Source organism: Pristiophorus japonicus, chromosome 14 (assembly GCF_044704955.1).
Source record: "Pristiophorus japonicus isolate sPriJap1 chromosome 14, sPriJap1.hap1, whole genome shotgun sequence".
NCBI lineage: Eukaryota > Metazoa > Chordata > Chondrichthyes > Pristiophoridae > Pristiophorus > Pristiophorus japonicus.
This window is the reverse complement of record NC_091990.1, coordinates 64,873,977-64,889,345: the sequence shown is the minus strand read 5'-3', so window position 1 is coordinate 64,889,345 and position 15,369 is coordinate 64,873,977. Positions and strand designations below refer to the sequence as shown.

The window sequence follows — 15,369 nt, the reverse complement described above, 5'->3', positions numbered from 1 at the left end:
GCACGCTATATATACAAATCTTTCTTTCTTTTATTTTGTTGAGCCCTTCCCCCAACTTACTAGTTTAAACCCTCCACCATAATAACCCCATAACAGTAAACTCAACAAACAGATCCTGCCACAGAGGCCGAAAAGTTCCTTTGCCAAAACAATTGATATCCATCGATGGCATCTGATGTCAGGGAGGCAGTGATTATACAAATCATCATTAAGCGTGCAGTTACGGGACATGTTTAGCATCAGTAGTTTCACACCAACACTGAGCCTGTGGAGTGTAAATTGGGTGTTGGGGCCAGAGCTTGCTCTGAAGTGAGGAGGAGTCAGACTCCCTCCTCTGGGCATCAGTTTGGCCCTGACTCCAGGTTCAGGCTGCATTTACGCCATATCTGCCTTGTTGGTTCAGAGAAGGCATGAGTGGTGATGGAAGAGAAACTAGAGAGACACTGGTTCAGGGCTCAGGAAGGATAGCCTAGGCAGGGGCTTGGTGGGGGAGCAGCTGAATAGATGGTCACAAACTTCGTGGCATTAGCTCCTTACAATTGCTGTTCAGGTGAGGACAGAGGTTTAAGAAGACATTTGGTAGTGGAGTAAAGGAGCCAGGGGTTATCTTTACATTCTGGCAAATGGATGGCCAAAGGATGGACAGTTAAGAGTTTGAAAGTGTTGTTGTAAAAGAATTTGGGGAAGAATTTTATCCTGTGGCGAAAATAGAAGCACAGATTCATACATACAGAACATTTACTCACACACACACACACACACATGAACAGTCTCACCTTATCTCTCAATCCCACCTATTTGCCTTGTCACCATATCCCTCAGCTCCACCTCCTCACCTTAGAGTTCCATCGAGTCTACAGCACAGAAACAGGCCATTCAACCCAACTTGTCTATTCTGGCGTTTAAGCCCCACGTGCCTTCGCCCAGCCCTCTTCATCTCAGTTTATCAGCATATAGGGGTACGGTAGCATAGTGGTAGGAGTAGGGTAGCTTAGTGGTTATATTGTTGGACTAGTAATCCAGAGGCTCGCACTAATGCTATGAAGACACGAGGTTATATCCCACCATGACAGTTGGGGAATTTAAATTAAGTTAATTAAATAAATCTGGAATAAAAAGCTAGTATCAGTAATGGTGACTATGAAACTACCGGATTGTCGCAAAAATCCATCTGGTTCACTAATGTCCTTTCAGGAAGAAAATCTGCCATCCTTGTCTGGCTTATATGTAACTCCAGACTCACTCTTAACTGCCCTCCAAAATGGCCTAAAAAGCCACTCAGTTGCGTCAAATCACCACAAAAAACAATAAGAATAAAACCGGACAGAGCACCCAGCATCAACCTAGGCACATGATTCGGAAACGACAGACACACCCAGTTCAGTCAACCCTGCAAAGTCCTCCTCACTAACATCTGGGGACTTGTCCAAAAATTAGTCAAACAACATCATCATCATCATCACAAGCAGTCCCTCGGAATCGAGGAAGACTCGTTTCCACTCATAACATTAGCTCTTAGGTGGCTGAACAGTCCCAATACGAGAACCACAGTCTTTGTCACAGGTGGAACAGATAGTCGTTGAGGGAAAGGGTGGGTGGGACTGGTTTGCCGCACGCTCTTTCCGCTGCCTGTGCTTGATTTCTGCACGCTCTTGGCAATGAGACTCGAGGTGCTCAGTGCCCTCCCGGATACATTTCCTCCACTTAGGGCGGTCTTGGACCAGGGACTCCAAGGTGTCAGTGGGGATGTTGCATTTTATCAGGGAGGCTTTGAGGATGTCCTTGTAATGTTTCCGCTGCCCACCTTTGGCTCGTTTGCCGTGAAGGAGTTCCGAGCAGAGCGCTTGCTTTGGGAATCTCGCGTCTGGCATGCGAACAAGGTGGCCTGCCCAGTGAAGCTGATCAAGTGTGGTCAGTGCTTCAATGCTGGGGATGTTGGCCTGGACGAGGACGCTAATGTTGGTGCATCTGTCCGCACAGGGGATTTGTAAGATCTTGAGGAGACATCGTTGGTGGTATTTCTCCAGCAACTTGAGGTGTCTACTGTACATGGTCCATGTCTCTGAGCCATACAGGAGGGCGGGTATTACTACAGCCCTGTAGACCATGAGCTTGGTGACAGTTTTGAGGGCCTGGTCTTCAAACACTCTTTTCCTCAGGCGGCCGAAGGCTGCACTGGCGTACTGGAGGCGGTGTTGGATCTCGTCGTCAATGCCTGCTCTTGTTGATAGGAGGCTCCCGAGATAAGGGAAGTGGTCCACGTTGTCCAGGGCCGCGCCGTGGATCTTGATGACTGGGGGACAGTGCTGTGTGGTGAGGACAGGCTGGTGGAGGACCTTTGTCTTACTGATGTTTAGCGTAAGGCCCATGCTTTCGTACGCCTCAGTAAATACATCGACTATGTTCTGGAGTTCAGCCTCTGTATGTGCGCAGATGCAGGCGTCGTTGCGTACTATAGCTTGATGTCAGAGGTTGGTGTGGTCCTGGACCTCAGGAGGAGGCCGATATGGATCATCCATTCGGCACTTCTGGCTGAAGATGGTTGCAAACACTTCAGCCTTGTCTTTTGCACTCACATGCTGCACTTCACCGTCATTGAGGATGGGGATGTTCATGGAGCCTACTCTTCCCGTTAGTTGTTTAATTATCCACCACCATTCACAATTGGATGTGGCAGGACTGCAGAGCTTTGATCTGATCCGTTGGTTATGGGATCGCTTAGCTCTGTCTATAGCATGCTGCTTCCTCGGTTTAGCATGCATGTAGTCCTGTGTTGTAGCTTCACCAGCTTTCATCTGGTGCTGCTCCTGGCATGCTTTTTTACACTCCTCATTGAGGCAGGGTTGGTCCCCTGGCTTGATGGTAATGGCAGAGTGAGGAAAATGCTGGGCCATGAGGTTACAGATCGTGGTAGTGAACAATGCTGCAGATGGCCCACAGCACCTCATAGATGCCCAGTTTTGAGCTGATAAATCTGTTCTGACTCGATCCCATTTAGCACAGTGGTAATGCCACACAATAGGTTGGATGGTGTTCTCAGTGTGAAGACGGGACTTTGTCTCCACAATGACTGTGCGGTGATCACTGCTGTCACAGACAGATGCATCTGTGACAGGTAGGTTGGTGAGGACGAGGTCAAGTAGGATTTTCCCTCCTGTTGGTTCTCTCACCATCTGCTGCAGGCCCAGTCTGGCACCTATGTCCTCTGAGCTCGGTCAGTCATGGTGCTACTGAGTTACCCTAAGTGTTGGACATTGAAGTCCCCACCCAGAGTACATTCTGTGCTCTTGCTACCCTCAGTGCTTCTTCAGAGTGGTGTGCCACATGGAGGAGCACTAATTCATCAGCTGAGGGAGGGCGGGAGGTGGTAATCAGCAGGAGGCTTCCTTGTCCATGTTTGACCCAACGCCATGAGACTTCATGGGGTCAGGGGTCAATGTTAAGGACTCCCAGGGCCACTCCCTCCCGTATACTACTGTGGGTCTGTCCTGCCGTTGGGACAGGACACACCCAGGAATGGTAATGGAGGAGTCTGTGATGTTGGCTGAGAGGTATGAGTCTGTGAGTGTGACTACGTCAGACTGTTGCTTGACTCCATGAACATCCCCATCCTCAATGATGGTGAAGCCCAGCACGTGAGTGCAAAAGACAAGGCTGAAGCATTTACAACCACCTTCAGCCAGAAGTGCCGACTGGATGATCCATATCGGCCTCCTCCTGAGGTCTGCGCCATCACAGAAGGCAGTCTTCAGCCATTTCCATTCACTCCACATGCTAGCAAGAAGCGGCTGAGCGCACTGGGTACAGCAAAGGCTAGGGGCCCCGACAACATCTTGGATGTGGTGCTGAACACTTGGGGGGAGAAACTGATTATCGTCCCATTTGGGGGCAGTAACTTTTGAGAGGCGGGAAACTTAGCGTCAGGTGCTAATGTTTCCCCGCGCTCGAACAATTGGCTTTAGTGCTCCAGGAAGGAAGTGGAGCACTAAATCAAGCACCCCACTTCCTTCTTGGAGCGTTAACGGGGCGCACATTTCAGCAACACTGCACACTGGGCGGTCCATGCTGCTGCGTACAAAGGGCCATCGCTACATTAAATAAAACAGCTACCTGGACCCTCCGTGAGTGCCGGGCTGAGAGCGGCAGGAAAAGTCAGCAGCAAAGCAAAGGTATTTTTTTTTAAACTTACCTTGGCCATCTCGCCTTTAATGATCGCCCCGGTAACAGCCGGCTGCCCGATCCACGCCTCCTGCAGCTGTCGGTGTTTTCACCTGGCGCTACTCACTGCCGCAGGGGGTGGAGTGCTGACGGGCAATGGGACGGGAGCGAGAAGAGGAGCCATTGCAGGCGATTGTCTGGCTACGACCAGATAATGGAAGCAGGCGGGTGCAGTGCCACCCAACTGCAGGACTGCAGGAGGGTGTTGTGATCAACTCGTTGCAAAGGCTGCAGACAAGTGGAGAAGAATGAGGGGGATAGTTTACCAAAGTCACAGTCCCACAGGATGTCATTTGATAGCTGTGACAGGGCGGAAACCTGATTGGAGGGGTTCAAACCTGGAGGGAACATGTGGGAAGGATTTGGGAGGTGACAGCACGTTGTGGGACTTTGGTGAGAAAAGGGAGGTTGGAGCAGACAGCGCTGATGGCCAGAGTTCCCGCCAAGAAATGTATTAGCATGGATAGAGAATTGGCTGGCGAACAGAAAGCAGAGAGTCGGGATAAATGGGTCCTTTTCCGGTTGGAAATCAGTGGTTAGTGGTGTGCCACAGGGATCAGTGCTGGGACCACAACTGTTTACAATATACATAGATGACCTGGAAGAGGGGACAGAGTGTAGTGCAACAAAATTTGCAGATGACACTAAGAGTAGTGGAAAAGCGGGTTGTGTAGAGGACTCAGAGAGGCTGCAAAGAGATTTGGATAGGTTAAGCGAATGGGCTAAGGTTTGGCAGATGGAATACAATGTCGGAAAGTGTGAGGTCATCCACCTTGGGAAAAAAAAACAGTAAAAAGGGAATATTATTTGAATGGGGAGAAATTACAACATGCTGCGGTGCAGAGGGACCTGGGGGTCCTTGTGCATGAATCCCAAAAGGTTAGTTTGCAGGTGCAGCAGGTAATCAGGAAGGCGAATGGAATGTTGGCCTTCATTGCGAAAGGGATGGAGTACAAAAGCAGGGAGGTCCTGCTGCAACTGTACAGGGTATTGGTGAGGCCGCACCTGGAGGACTGCGTGCAGTTTTGGTCACCTTACTTAAGGAAGGATATACTAGCTTTGGAGGGAGTACAGAGACGATTCACTCGGCTGATTCCGGAGATGAGGGGGTTACCTTATGATGATAGATTGAGTAGATTGGGTCTTTACTCATTGGAGTTCAGAAGGATGAGGGGTGATCTTATCGAAACATTTAAAATCATGAAAGGGATAGACAAGATAGAGTCAAGAGAGGTTGTTTCCACTGGTAGGGGAGACTAGAACTAGGGGGCACAGCCTCAAAATACGAAGGAGCCAATTTAAAACCAAGTTGAGAAAGAATTTCTTCTCCCAGAGGGTTGTGAATCTGTGGAATTCTCTGCCCAAGGAAGCAGTTGAGGCTGGCTCATTGAATGTTTTCAAGTCAAAGATAGATAGATTTTTAAGCAATAAGGGAATTAAGGGTTACGGGGAGCGGACGGGTAAGTGGAGCTGAGTCCACGGCCAGATCAGCTATGATCTTGTTGAATGGCGGAGCAGGCTCGAGGGGCTAGGTGGCCTACTCCTGTTCCTAATTCTTATGTTCTTATGTTCAAGGCGCGCCCTTGCAGCCATCGCGAACATTCCGCGCACACCAACCCCAACCGAGCGCGCGGGATAGAGGGCCACGTGGAAGGTGTTTGATCTGATTGGCTGTCAGCTCACACGTCGTGCCCTCAGCATGTGTGGATTGGAGGAGATGAGCATGTTCTGGGCCAATGGGCCGGCAGGAGTGCGAGCGCGGGCTGGCAGCCAATGGCCGGGCAGGAGTGCGCTGAGCGCGGGCTGGCGAGAGCCGCAGTGAGGACATTGGTGCCCAGAGAACAGCTGATTGGCCACAAAGTGCCGCCAGCGAGTCTCGGGCTGCACCTCCACCGCGAACCCCATCAATTTTCACCTGATTTAAATGTTGGGGGTTTCAATGGAATTCTGATTGTTTCAGTGAGGTGTTTACAGAATGCCGCATTTCCTCAAAAAAGTTTACAAGAAATGAATACAAGACATTTTAAAGAGTCGGGCAACGGGCTGGTAAGAAGATGGCGCGGTGCGGCGATGCTGCTGCCCATCACCGGGCTGCCTCACTTCACGTACCGCTTGAACCGCCAGCAGCCACCGCATTCTCACCACCCACTTTCTGCCGCGGGGGATTGACAGCCGCACCAGCCAATCGGCTGCGGGCCTGTCTTGAAGAGTAGCCAATGGGACTGTGCATCGTAAAGTGATTGACAGGTCAGATCAGCTGATCGTGTTTGGAAACTTTTGGTTCAGGGACCAAACTTCAAATGGAACTATTGCTCATTTTGCATTGTTGAGGGGTGTTGAGCACATTAAAAATATATGTATATATTTGCAGAGATGGATTCTTCGCTATAGTGTCATTTTAGAAATAGAAAGTGGTGAGAATGTGAAACTTGCCCCAGTCTCTCTATCCCTTCCTCTCTCTTCCCATTCTCTCTTTTATAATAGCTGTGTTGGGACATCTCTGCCACAAGATCTAATCCATTCAGTGCACTAGTTAATTTAGTGTGAAACCACCTGCTGCAACAAGCAGTAGGAGTGATGTTCAAAAGTGTTAAATATCTCAGTCGACGGCTTTGATGTTAACAAGAGAAGCATTATGTAGTCCACAAATCATTTCATAATAAGAACATAAGAATTAGGAGCAGGAGTCGGCCATTCGGCCCCTCGAGCCTGCTCCGCCATCTTCTACCTCAACTCCACCTTACTGCACTATCCCAATATCCCTTGATTCTCTTAATATCCAAAAATCTATCTATCTCTCTTTTGAATATACGCAAAGACTGACCCTCTGGGGTAGAGAATTCCAAAGATTCACCACCCTCAGTGAAGAAGTTTCTCCTCATCTCAGTCCTAAATGGCCAACCCTTTATTCTGAGACTGACCCCTGGTTCTAGACTCTTCAGCCAGAGGAAACATCCTCCCTGCATCTACCCTGTTAAGCCCTGTAAGAATGTTGTATGTTTCAATGAGATCACCTCTTATTCTTCTAAACTCAAGAGAATATAGGCCTAGTCTGCTCAATCTCTCCTCATAGGACAATCCCCCCCATCCCAGGAATCAGTCTGATGAAACTTCATTGCACACCCATGCGATTTCCAGGTCTTTTTTTTCCTTCCGATCAGGTCGGGTGCGGGGCAGAAGTGCCGTTGCAACGGGTTGGCTATCGCTTCGTGTCATCAGTGCGTCGTTGACACGTCACAATGACCCTCCCCTTCAGGTAAAGGGGACGGCCGCTGCGAACTCCACAATTAGTTTAGTTAGGCCCACTGCGCCACCAGGGAGTGTTGCGGCCGGGCCAGCAGCCTGGCACGCAAGAGGGGGCGCTGGGCTGCCTGTTGGCTGATCTCGGAGTCGGCTGACAATTAAAATAAAATAGAGGCGCCAGCAGTGTGCCCTCCCCTTTAAGGACGGACGCGGTGGCCAATCCGCTTCCCCGGGGCAATTCCGCACGGGACATTTCTTGCAGGCGGACGGAAAGTGGGTCGCTACCGCCCAACAGGCAGCAGCATGGGTGGCATGGAAACCCATTCCAGCCGCTTCCGGCCCGGGGGCTATATAGAAAGGGTCAGCCCATCCGTCTGTCTCCGGTCGGTAAGGCCTATCTGCCTCTTGGAGGCAGCAATGAAGGTCAAGGAGCGGGCCAATTTCGGCCCCTTTACCTCTGATTATGGGAAAGAGTTTTGAGGTCGATAGTCTCGGGTAGAAAATCAAATGAACCTGTTCATTTTGGGTGTATGTTTCTCTGGCATCTTGTGCTAGGTTTGTTACCTGAATTTGAGTTTCTGTGCTCATTTTGGGTTGTAATTTTTAGCAGAGCTTCTCTACCTTAGGATCTTGTGACAAACTGTCTGACGATAACCTATCCCAAATCCTTACTGAAAACAAAAACTTCCACCTTTCTATTGCTTCCTTACCCCTGTCGGGGAACACCCCCACCCCCCTGTGGCACGGTTTTCCATCCCCAGCCTTTAGGATCACCCAATGCACCTTCTCCTTCCTTCCCACCCGGACCAAAAATCGGTTCAAAATCCTGCAGCTTGAAACATCAGGATTAACAGGACAGTACTGAGCTTCAGGGCTGGCCAGCTGGACTGAAAGGGTCTTTCTGCTCAACAAAACTAAAAAGAGTGAGTGCACATTACGTATTAAAGGAGAAAAATTAACAGGGCATTGACAGGTATCATCACAAATATTAAATTTAAGTTGCATGCAGAATAATAAGTGGATAGACTGGAGAAGCTGGGATTCTCCATGGAGCAGAGACAGCTAAGAGGAGATTTGACAGAGGTGTTTAAAACCATGAAGGATTTAGATACAGTAAATGAAGAAGAACAGTTTCCAATGGCTGGAAGGTCAATAATGAGAGCGCACAGGTGATTGGCAAAAGAACCAGAGCAAACATGAGGAAAAACTTTTTTACGCAATGAGTGGTTAGGATTTGGAAGACCACCCCAACCTCTGTCATCAAGCTACAGCACGCGGACGACGCCTGTGTCTGCACACATACAGAGGCAGAACTCCAGGACATAGTCGACGTATTTACTGAGATGTACGAAAGCATAGGCCTTACGCTAAACATCCGTAAGACAAAGATCTTTCACCAACTTGTCCTCGCCGCGCAGCACTGCCCCCCAGTCATCAAGATCTACAGCGCGGCCCTGGACAACGTGGACCATTTCCCATACCTCGGGAGCCTCGTATCAACAAGAGCAGACATTGATGACAAGATTTAACCCCGCCTCCAGTGCAGCCTTCGGCCGCCTGAGGAAAAGAGTGTTCGAAGACCAGGCCCTCAAATCTACGCCAAGCTCATGGTCTACAGGGCTGTGGTAATACCCCTGCTCCTGTATGGCTCAGAGACATGGACCATGTACATTAGACACCTCAAGTCGCTGGAGAAATACCATCAACGATGTGTCCACAATATCCTACAAATCCCCTGGGAGGATAGTTGCACCAACATTAGTGTCCTCGACCAAGCCAACATCCCCAGCATTGAAGCACTGACCACACTTGATCAGCTCCGCTGGGCAGGCCTCATTGGCCGCATGCCAGACACGAGACTCCCAAAGCAAGCGCACTACTCAGAACTCCTTCACGGCAAACGAGCTAAAGGTGGGCAGAGGAAACGTTGCAAGGACATCCTCAAAGCCTCCTTGATAAAGTGCAACATCCCCACTGACACTTGGGAGTTCCTGGCCAAAGACCGCCCTAAGTGGAGGAAGTGCATCCGGGAGGACGCTGAGCACCTCGAGTCACATCACCGAGAGCATGCAGGAATCAAGCGCAGGCAGCGGAAAGGGCGTGCGGAAAATCTGTCCCACCCACCCTTAGAAACATAGAAACATAGAAAATAGGTGCAGGAGCAGGCCATTCAGCCCTTCTAGCCTGCACCGCCATTCAATGAGTTCATGGCTGAACATGAAATTTCAGTACCCCCTTCCTGCTTTCTCGCCATAACCCTTGATCCCCCGAGTAGTAAGGACTTCATCTAACTCCCTTTTGAATATATTTAGTGAATTGGCCTCAACTACTTTCTGTGGTAGAGAATTCCACAGGTTCACCACTCTCTGGGTGAAGAAGTTTCTCCTCATCTCGGTCTTAAATGGCTTACCCCTTATCCTCAGACTGTGACCCCTGGTTCTGGACTTCCCCAACATTGGGAACATTCTTCCTGCATCTAACCTGTCTAAACCCGTCAGAATTTTAAACGTTTCTATGAGGTCCCCTCTCATTCTTCTGAACTCCAGTGAATACAAGCCCAGTTGATCCAGTCTTTCTTGATAGGTCAGTCCCGCCATCCCGGAAATCAGTCTGGTGAATCTTCGCTGCACTCCCTCAATAGCAAGAATGTCCTTCCTCAAGTTAGGAGACCAAAACTGTACACAATACTCCAGGTGTGGCCTCACCAAGGCCCTGTACAACTGTAGCAACACCTCCCTGCCCCTGTATTCAAATCCCCTCGCTATGAAGGCCAACATGCCATTTGCTTTCTTAACCGCCTGCTGTACCTGCATGCTAACCTTCAATGACTGATGTACCATGACACCCAGGTCTCGTTGCACCTTCCCTTTTCCTAATCTGTCACCATTCAGATAATAGTCTGTCTCTCTGTTTTTACCACCAAAGTGGATAACCTCACATTTATCCACATTATACTTCATCTGCCATGCATTTGCCCACTCACCTAACCTATCCAAGTCACTCTGCAGCCTAATAGCATCCTCCTCGCAGCTCACACTGCCACCCAACTTAGTGTCATCCGCAAATTTGGAGATACTGCATTTAATCCCCTCGTCTACCCTTACTCTCAACGACTATCTGTCCCACTTGTGTCAGGGACTGTGGTTCTCGTATTGGACTGTTCAGCCACCTAAGGACTCATTCTAAGAGTGGACGCAAGTCTTCCTCGATTCCGAGGGACTGCCTATGATGATGATGGTTAGGATTCGGAATGCACTGCTTGAGGGAATTCAAAAGGGAATTGGATAAATACTTGAAGGAAAAAAAACTGAAGGGATATGGGGAAAAAAACGGGTGAGTGGGACTGACTGGATTGCTCTTCGAGAGGGACATGCGGCGCAGACTCGATGGGCCGATTAGTCTCCTTCTGTGCTGTACTATTCAATGTGATTCAGTACGTTGCTTTGTGGATTCAACTGCAGTAAATTTCTGAATTCCCTTTAATCTTCAAAACTTTGCTCATCTCAGAGCTGAATTCCCTGCGACAGAGCCGGTCGCAGGGAATTCATCTGTCATTGACATGATGGGAGGAGCGAGGACCTGGGAGTAGTGAGGCCCTGGGAGTAACGAGGCTCTGGGAGTAGCGAGGCTCTGGGAGTAGCGAGATGGCAAGACTCACAAGAACATAATCAGACAAAAGTTGACACCGAACCACATAAGGAGATATTAGGACAGGCCAAAGAGGCAGGTTTTAAGGAGCAGCCTAAGGGAGCAGAGAGAGGTTTGGAGAGGGAACTCTAGAGCTCAAGGCCCAGACAGCTGAAGGCATAGCAGTCAATGGTGGGGCAAAGGAAGTCAGGGATTCACAAGATGCCAGAGTTGGAGGAACGTAGAGTTCTTGGAGGGTTGTAGAGTTGGAGACGATTACAGACACAGGGACGGGCGAGGCTATGAATGGATTTGAACACAGAATGCAAGTCTTAAAATGGAGGCACTCCGGGACTAGGAATGAATGTATGTCAGCGAGCTACAAAGGTGATGGGTGAACAGGACTTGGTGCGAGTTAGGATACGGGCAGCAGAGCTTTACATGAGCTCAAGTTTATGGAGGGTGGAAGTAAGGAGAGCGTTGGAATAGTCAAGTCTGGATTCAACTGCAGTAAATTTCTGAATTCCCTTTAATCTTCAAAACTTTGCTCATCTCAGAGCTGAATTCCCTGCGACAGAGCCGGTTATGTTACTGACTGCATTATTCAATGAAGTGCCTGTGCAATATAAGAAATAAGTGGGGGGAAAAATCACCGCGGTCAGGATTTGTTTCCCAGGGTCGGAGAATGAATGGTAAATCGGAATTGCTCTCAATTGCCCAGTCTGAGGTAATGCAGGATAACTGGTAACAACCGAAGGAACTGTGAGGAGCCGGCGAGGGTCACAAGTTCCCTTCGGCCTGTCCTGCCTCATCAATTAAACAACACAGGAGCTTCAGATCAAAATAGGCTCACCTCTTCATCGTTCTCTCTATCTTTTCCAACTTTACCGACCTTCAAGGAAAATATATATATTTATGAAATGAGCGTTCTGCTTTGAATTGATGTTACAACTCTTAGCCGTCGATTCAATACCTGGAGTCGCGGCCTCATCATTTAATCAACATGGATGCCTGACATTTACCTGGACACCTGAACACTGACTGAAAGTCTTTCACATGAGCCGGTTAGTCACCATAAAACGCATTGCCCAAGATAAGGAGGAGCCCATCAGCCCATTACTATACCTCCCAGACAATGCTCATACACTGCATGTCACTGTTGTACAATCTTCTTCTAATAGCCTGTGCTGGTGTGTGCAACGTGCTAATACCAATCTCACATAGTTTGCAAACCACAGGCCAACTTCTACTGATTTGCTTCCGTCTCTGAGGTGTCAGCCGTGGCTCAGTGGTAGAACTCTCTCCTCTGAGACAGTAGGTCATGGGTTCACAGTCCCACTCCAGAGTCTTGAGCACAAAATCCAGGCCTACCCTCCACTGCAGTACTGAGGGAGTGCTGCACTGTCGGAGGTGCTGTCTTTTGGATGAAATGTTCAACCGAGGTGCCGCCCACCTTCTCAGGGGCCTTGGTTTAAGATCCAACAGTACTACTTGAAGAAGAGCGGGGAGTTCTCCCAATGCCCTGGCTATATTTATCCCTCAACTAACATCATGAAAACAGACGATTTGGTCATTATCTCATTGCTGTTTGTGGGAGCTTGCTATGTACAATTTCCTTCCATCCTTCCTTCCCTTCTTCCCACGGGTGGAACCCCAGACAGGGCCTACTTCCAACAGAAGGGCCAGGGAATTGAGCCTGCAGCTGCTTGTCAGGCTTCAGAGGGCAGCCCAAAGGTGCCTTTTCCAGCTAAACATCCTGGCAGGCAGGGTTGCCAACTCTCCAGGATTGTCCAGGAGTCTCCAGGAATTGAAGAATAATCCCCCGGACACTGCTGCGAGCAACACGAGAGTAAAATCATCGGGGCAATAAAACAAAGGGGCGCTTTTTTTCATTTTGTTTGAAGACTTTAGTTATTAGTTAAAACATATTGGAGATGGGACTGACAGTCAAGAATCATCCAATCGGGTAATGATGACTTTGCACTTTGCCATTTGATGTGGGAAGGCGGGGCACCGTGAGGACGGACATGTTGGGCGACCAATGGCGGGAGTATGGGGGCGGAGTTGGAGGCAGGAGGTCATGTGATGAAACCTCCAGGAATATGCCTGACCAGAGTTGGCAACACTATTCGCAGGGCCGTTAAACTCTGGAGTCTCCAGCCTTCCCCCAGGAGGCCCTTGGACCTGCCAACCGTCCGGAGTTCGGGGGTAGGCTACAGCGCCGTGTTTCTCTGAGTGCAGAGAAATGCTGACTGATCTGCCATCTGCTTCCAGCAGATTTTGTTTTGATTTGTATTCCAGTGCTCACTCATGTTGCCCAATGACACATCATCAGTCCAAGTTCAGCAGCTTCAGAGCAGCAGCAAGGAATGCTGCGAGTTAAACCTGACACACAAACACCAGGCCTTAGCTCTCAGATCGTGGAAATCAAAAGAAAGGGTCAGATTTTATTTTAAGACATGAGGTTTTATCGAGGGGGAATATCTTCAATTACAAGGCTGGAACAGAAACCCAACTCGCCTCAGGGAATATCGTTCCACCTCATTGCTCGATAAGCTCAGTGGGTAGCACACTCGCCTCTGAGTCAGAAGGTTGTGGGTTCAAGTCCCACTCCAGGAACTTGAGCACATAAATCTAGGCTGACACTCCAATGCGGTGCTGAGAGGGTGCTGCACTGTCGGAGGTGCCAGCTTTCAGATGAGACATTAAACTGAGGCCCCGTCTGCCCTCTCAGGTGGACGTAAACGAGCCCATGGCACTATTTCGAAGAAGAGCAGGGGAGTTATCCCCGGTGTCCTGCCCAATATTTATCCCTCAATCAACATAACAAAAACAGATTATCTGGTCATTATCACATTTCTGTTTATTGGAGCTTGCTGTGCACAGGTTGGCTGCCGCGTTTCCCACATTACAACAATGACTACACTCCAAAAGTACTTCATTGGCTGTAAAGTGCTTTGGGATGTCCGGTGGTCGTGAAAGATGCTGTATAAATGCAAGTCTTTCTTTCAATTATTCACAGATGTTGAACTATCTAGGATAGAATTACTCTTTGGCTCCTCCTCTAGCCCACAGCCTTTGTGCAAACAGCAGGGACTGCAATCTACCTCTACGTCTTCATTCCCTCAAAAGCATTTCCAGCCATACCTTCCTCATCTCGTCACAATTAATCCCCGACAGTCGAAGGTCTTTTTTTCTCTGTTCTTCCACATTCTTCTATCTGCATACCTGGCAGCACTGTCTCTCTCTCTCTCTCTACCCCTCTGTTTCTATTCCACTCTCTCACTCTCTATTTTTGTCTTTCTCCCTCTCTCTGTATGTCTAATTTTCTGTCTGCCTCCCTCTTTCTTTTTGCTCTGTTTGTTTCTCTATCTTTCCGTCTCTCTCTCTCTCTGGCTCTGACTGTCCACCAATACCTGTTCAGTGTAGAGGGAAGTTTACGCATGCTGCACCTGTTTGATGAGACAGTGTGGAGGGACTTGATCGCAATAAGTAACATCCCAAAATTTCTCGAACTTGTGAGGAAAGACAATGAGTGTCGTCATCTATTCAACCATGGGGTGCATCGGTCGAGCCCGATCCTATCCTCATCTGACATTCATGTTCATACACTTCCCAAAGAAGTCTAATTAACTAACTAAGGATTGGCTAACTAACAGAAAACAGAGAGTCGGGATAAATGGGTCATTTTCAGGCTGGCAAACTGTAAATAGTGGGGTGCCACAGGGATCAGTGCAACGGCCTCAACTATTTACAATCTATATTAATGACTTGGATGAAGGGACTGAGTATAATGTAGCCAAACTTGCTGATGATACAAAGATAGATGGGAAAGCAACTTGTGAGGAGGACGCAAAGAATCTGCAAAGGGATATAGACAGGTTAAGTGAATAGGAAAAAATTTGGCAGATGGAGTATAATGTAGGAAAATGTGAAGTTATCCACTTTGGCAGGAAAAATAAAAAAGCAAATTCATTTTTAAATGGGAGAGATTACAAAATGCTGAGGATCTGGGGGTTCCTGTACATGAAACACAAAAGGTTAGTATGCAGGTACAGCAAGGAATTAGGAAGGCAAATGGAATGTTGTCCTTTATTGCAAGGGTGATAGAATATAAAAGTAAGGAAGTCCTGTTACAACTGTCAGACCACACCTGGAGTACTGCGTACAGTTTTAGTCGTCTTATTTAAGGAGGGATATACTTAATTGGAGGCAGTTCAAAGAAGGATCACGAGATTGATTCTGGAGATGAAGGGGTTGTCTTATGAAGAAAGGTTGAGC

The 15,369-nt window shown here is 48.6% G+C and overlaps 1 protein-coding gene across 15 annotated transcripts in view; it reads right to left on the bottom strand.

Moving 5' to 3' along the window:
• Positions 1 to 15,369, bottom strand: part of col16a1 (collagen, type XVI, alpha 1) — a 618,256-nt gene that overhangs the window by 466,717 nt on the left and 136,170 nt on the right. For 9 of the 15 annotated variants that reach the window (XM_070899262.1, XM_070899261.1, XM_070899260.1 and 6 more), the window contains exon 9: positions 11,942 to 11,980. The exons of the other annotated variants lie outside the window; for them this stretch is intronic. In XM_070899262.1, coding sequence (XP_070755363.1) covers positions 11,942 to 11,980 — 39 coding nt within the window. The remainder of the gene's footprint in view (positions 1 to 11,941; positions 11,981 to 15,369) is intronic. 15 annotated transcript variants of the gene reach the window in all.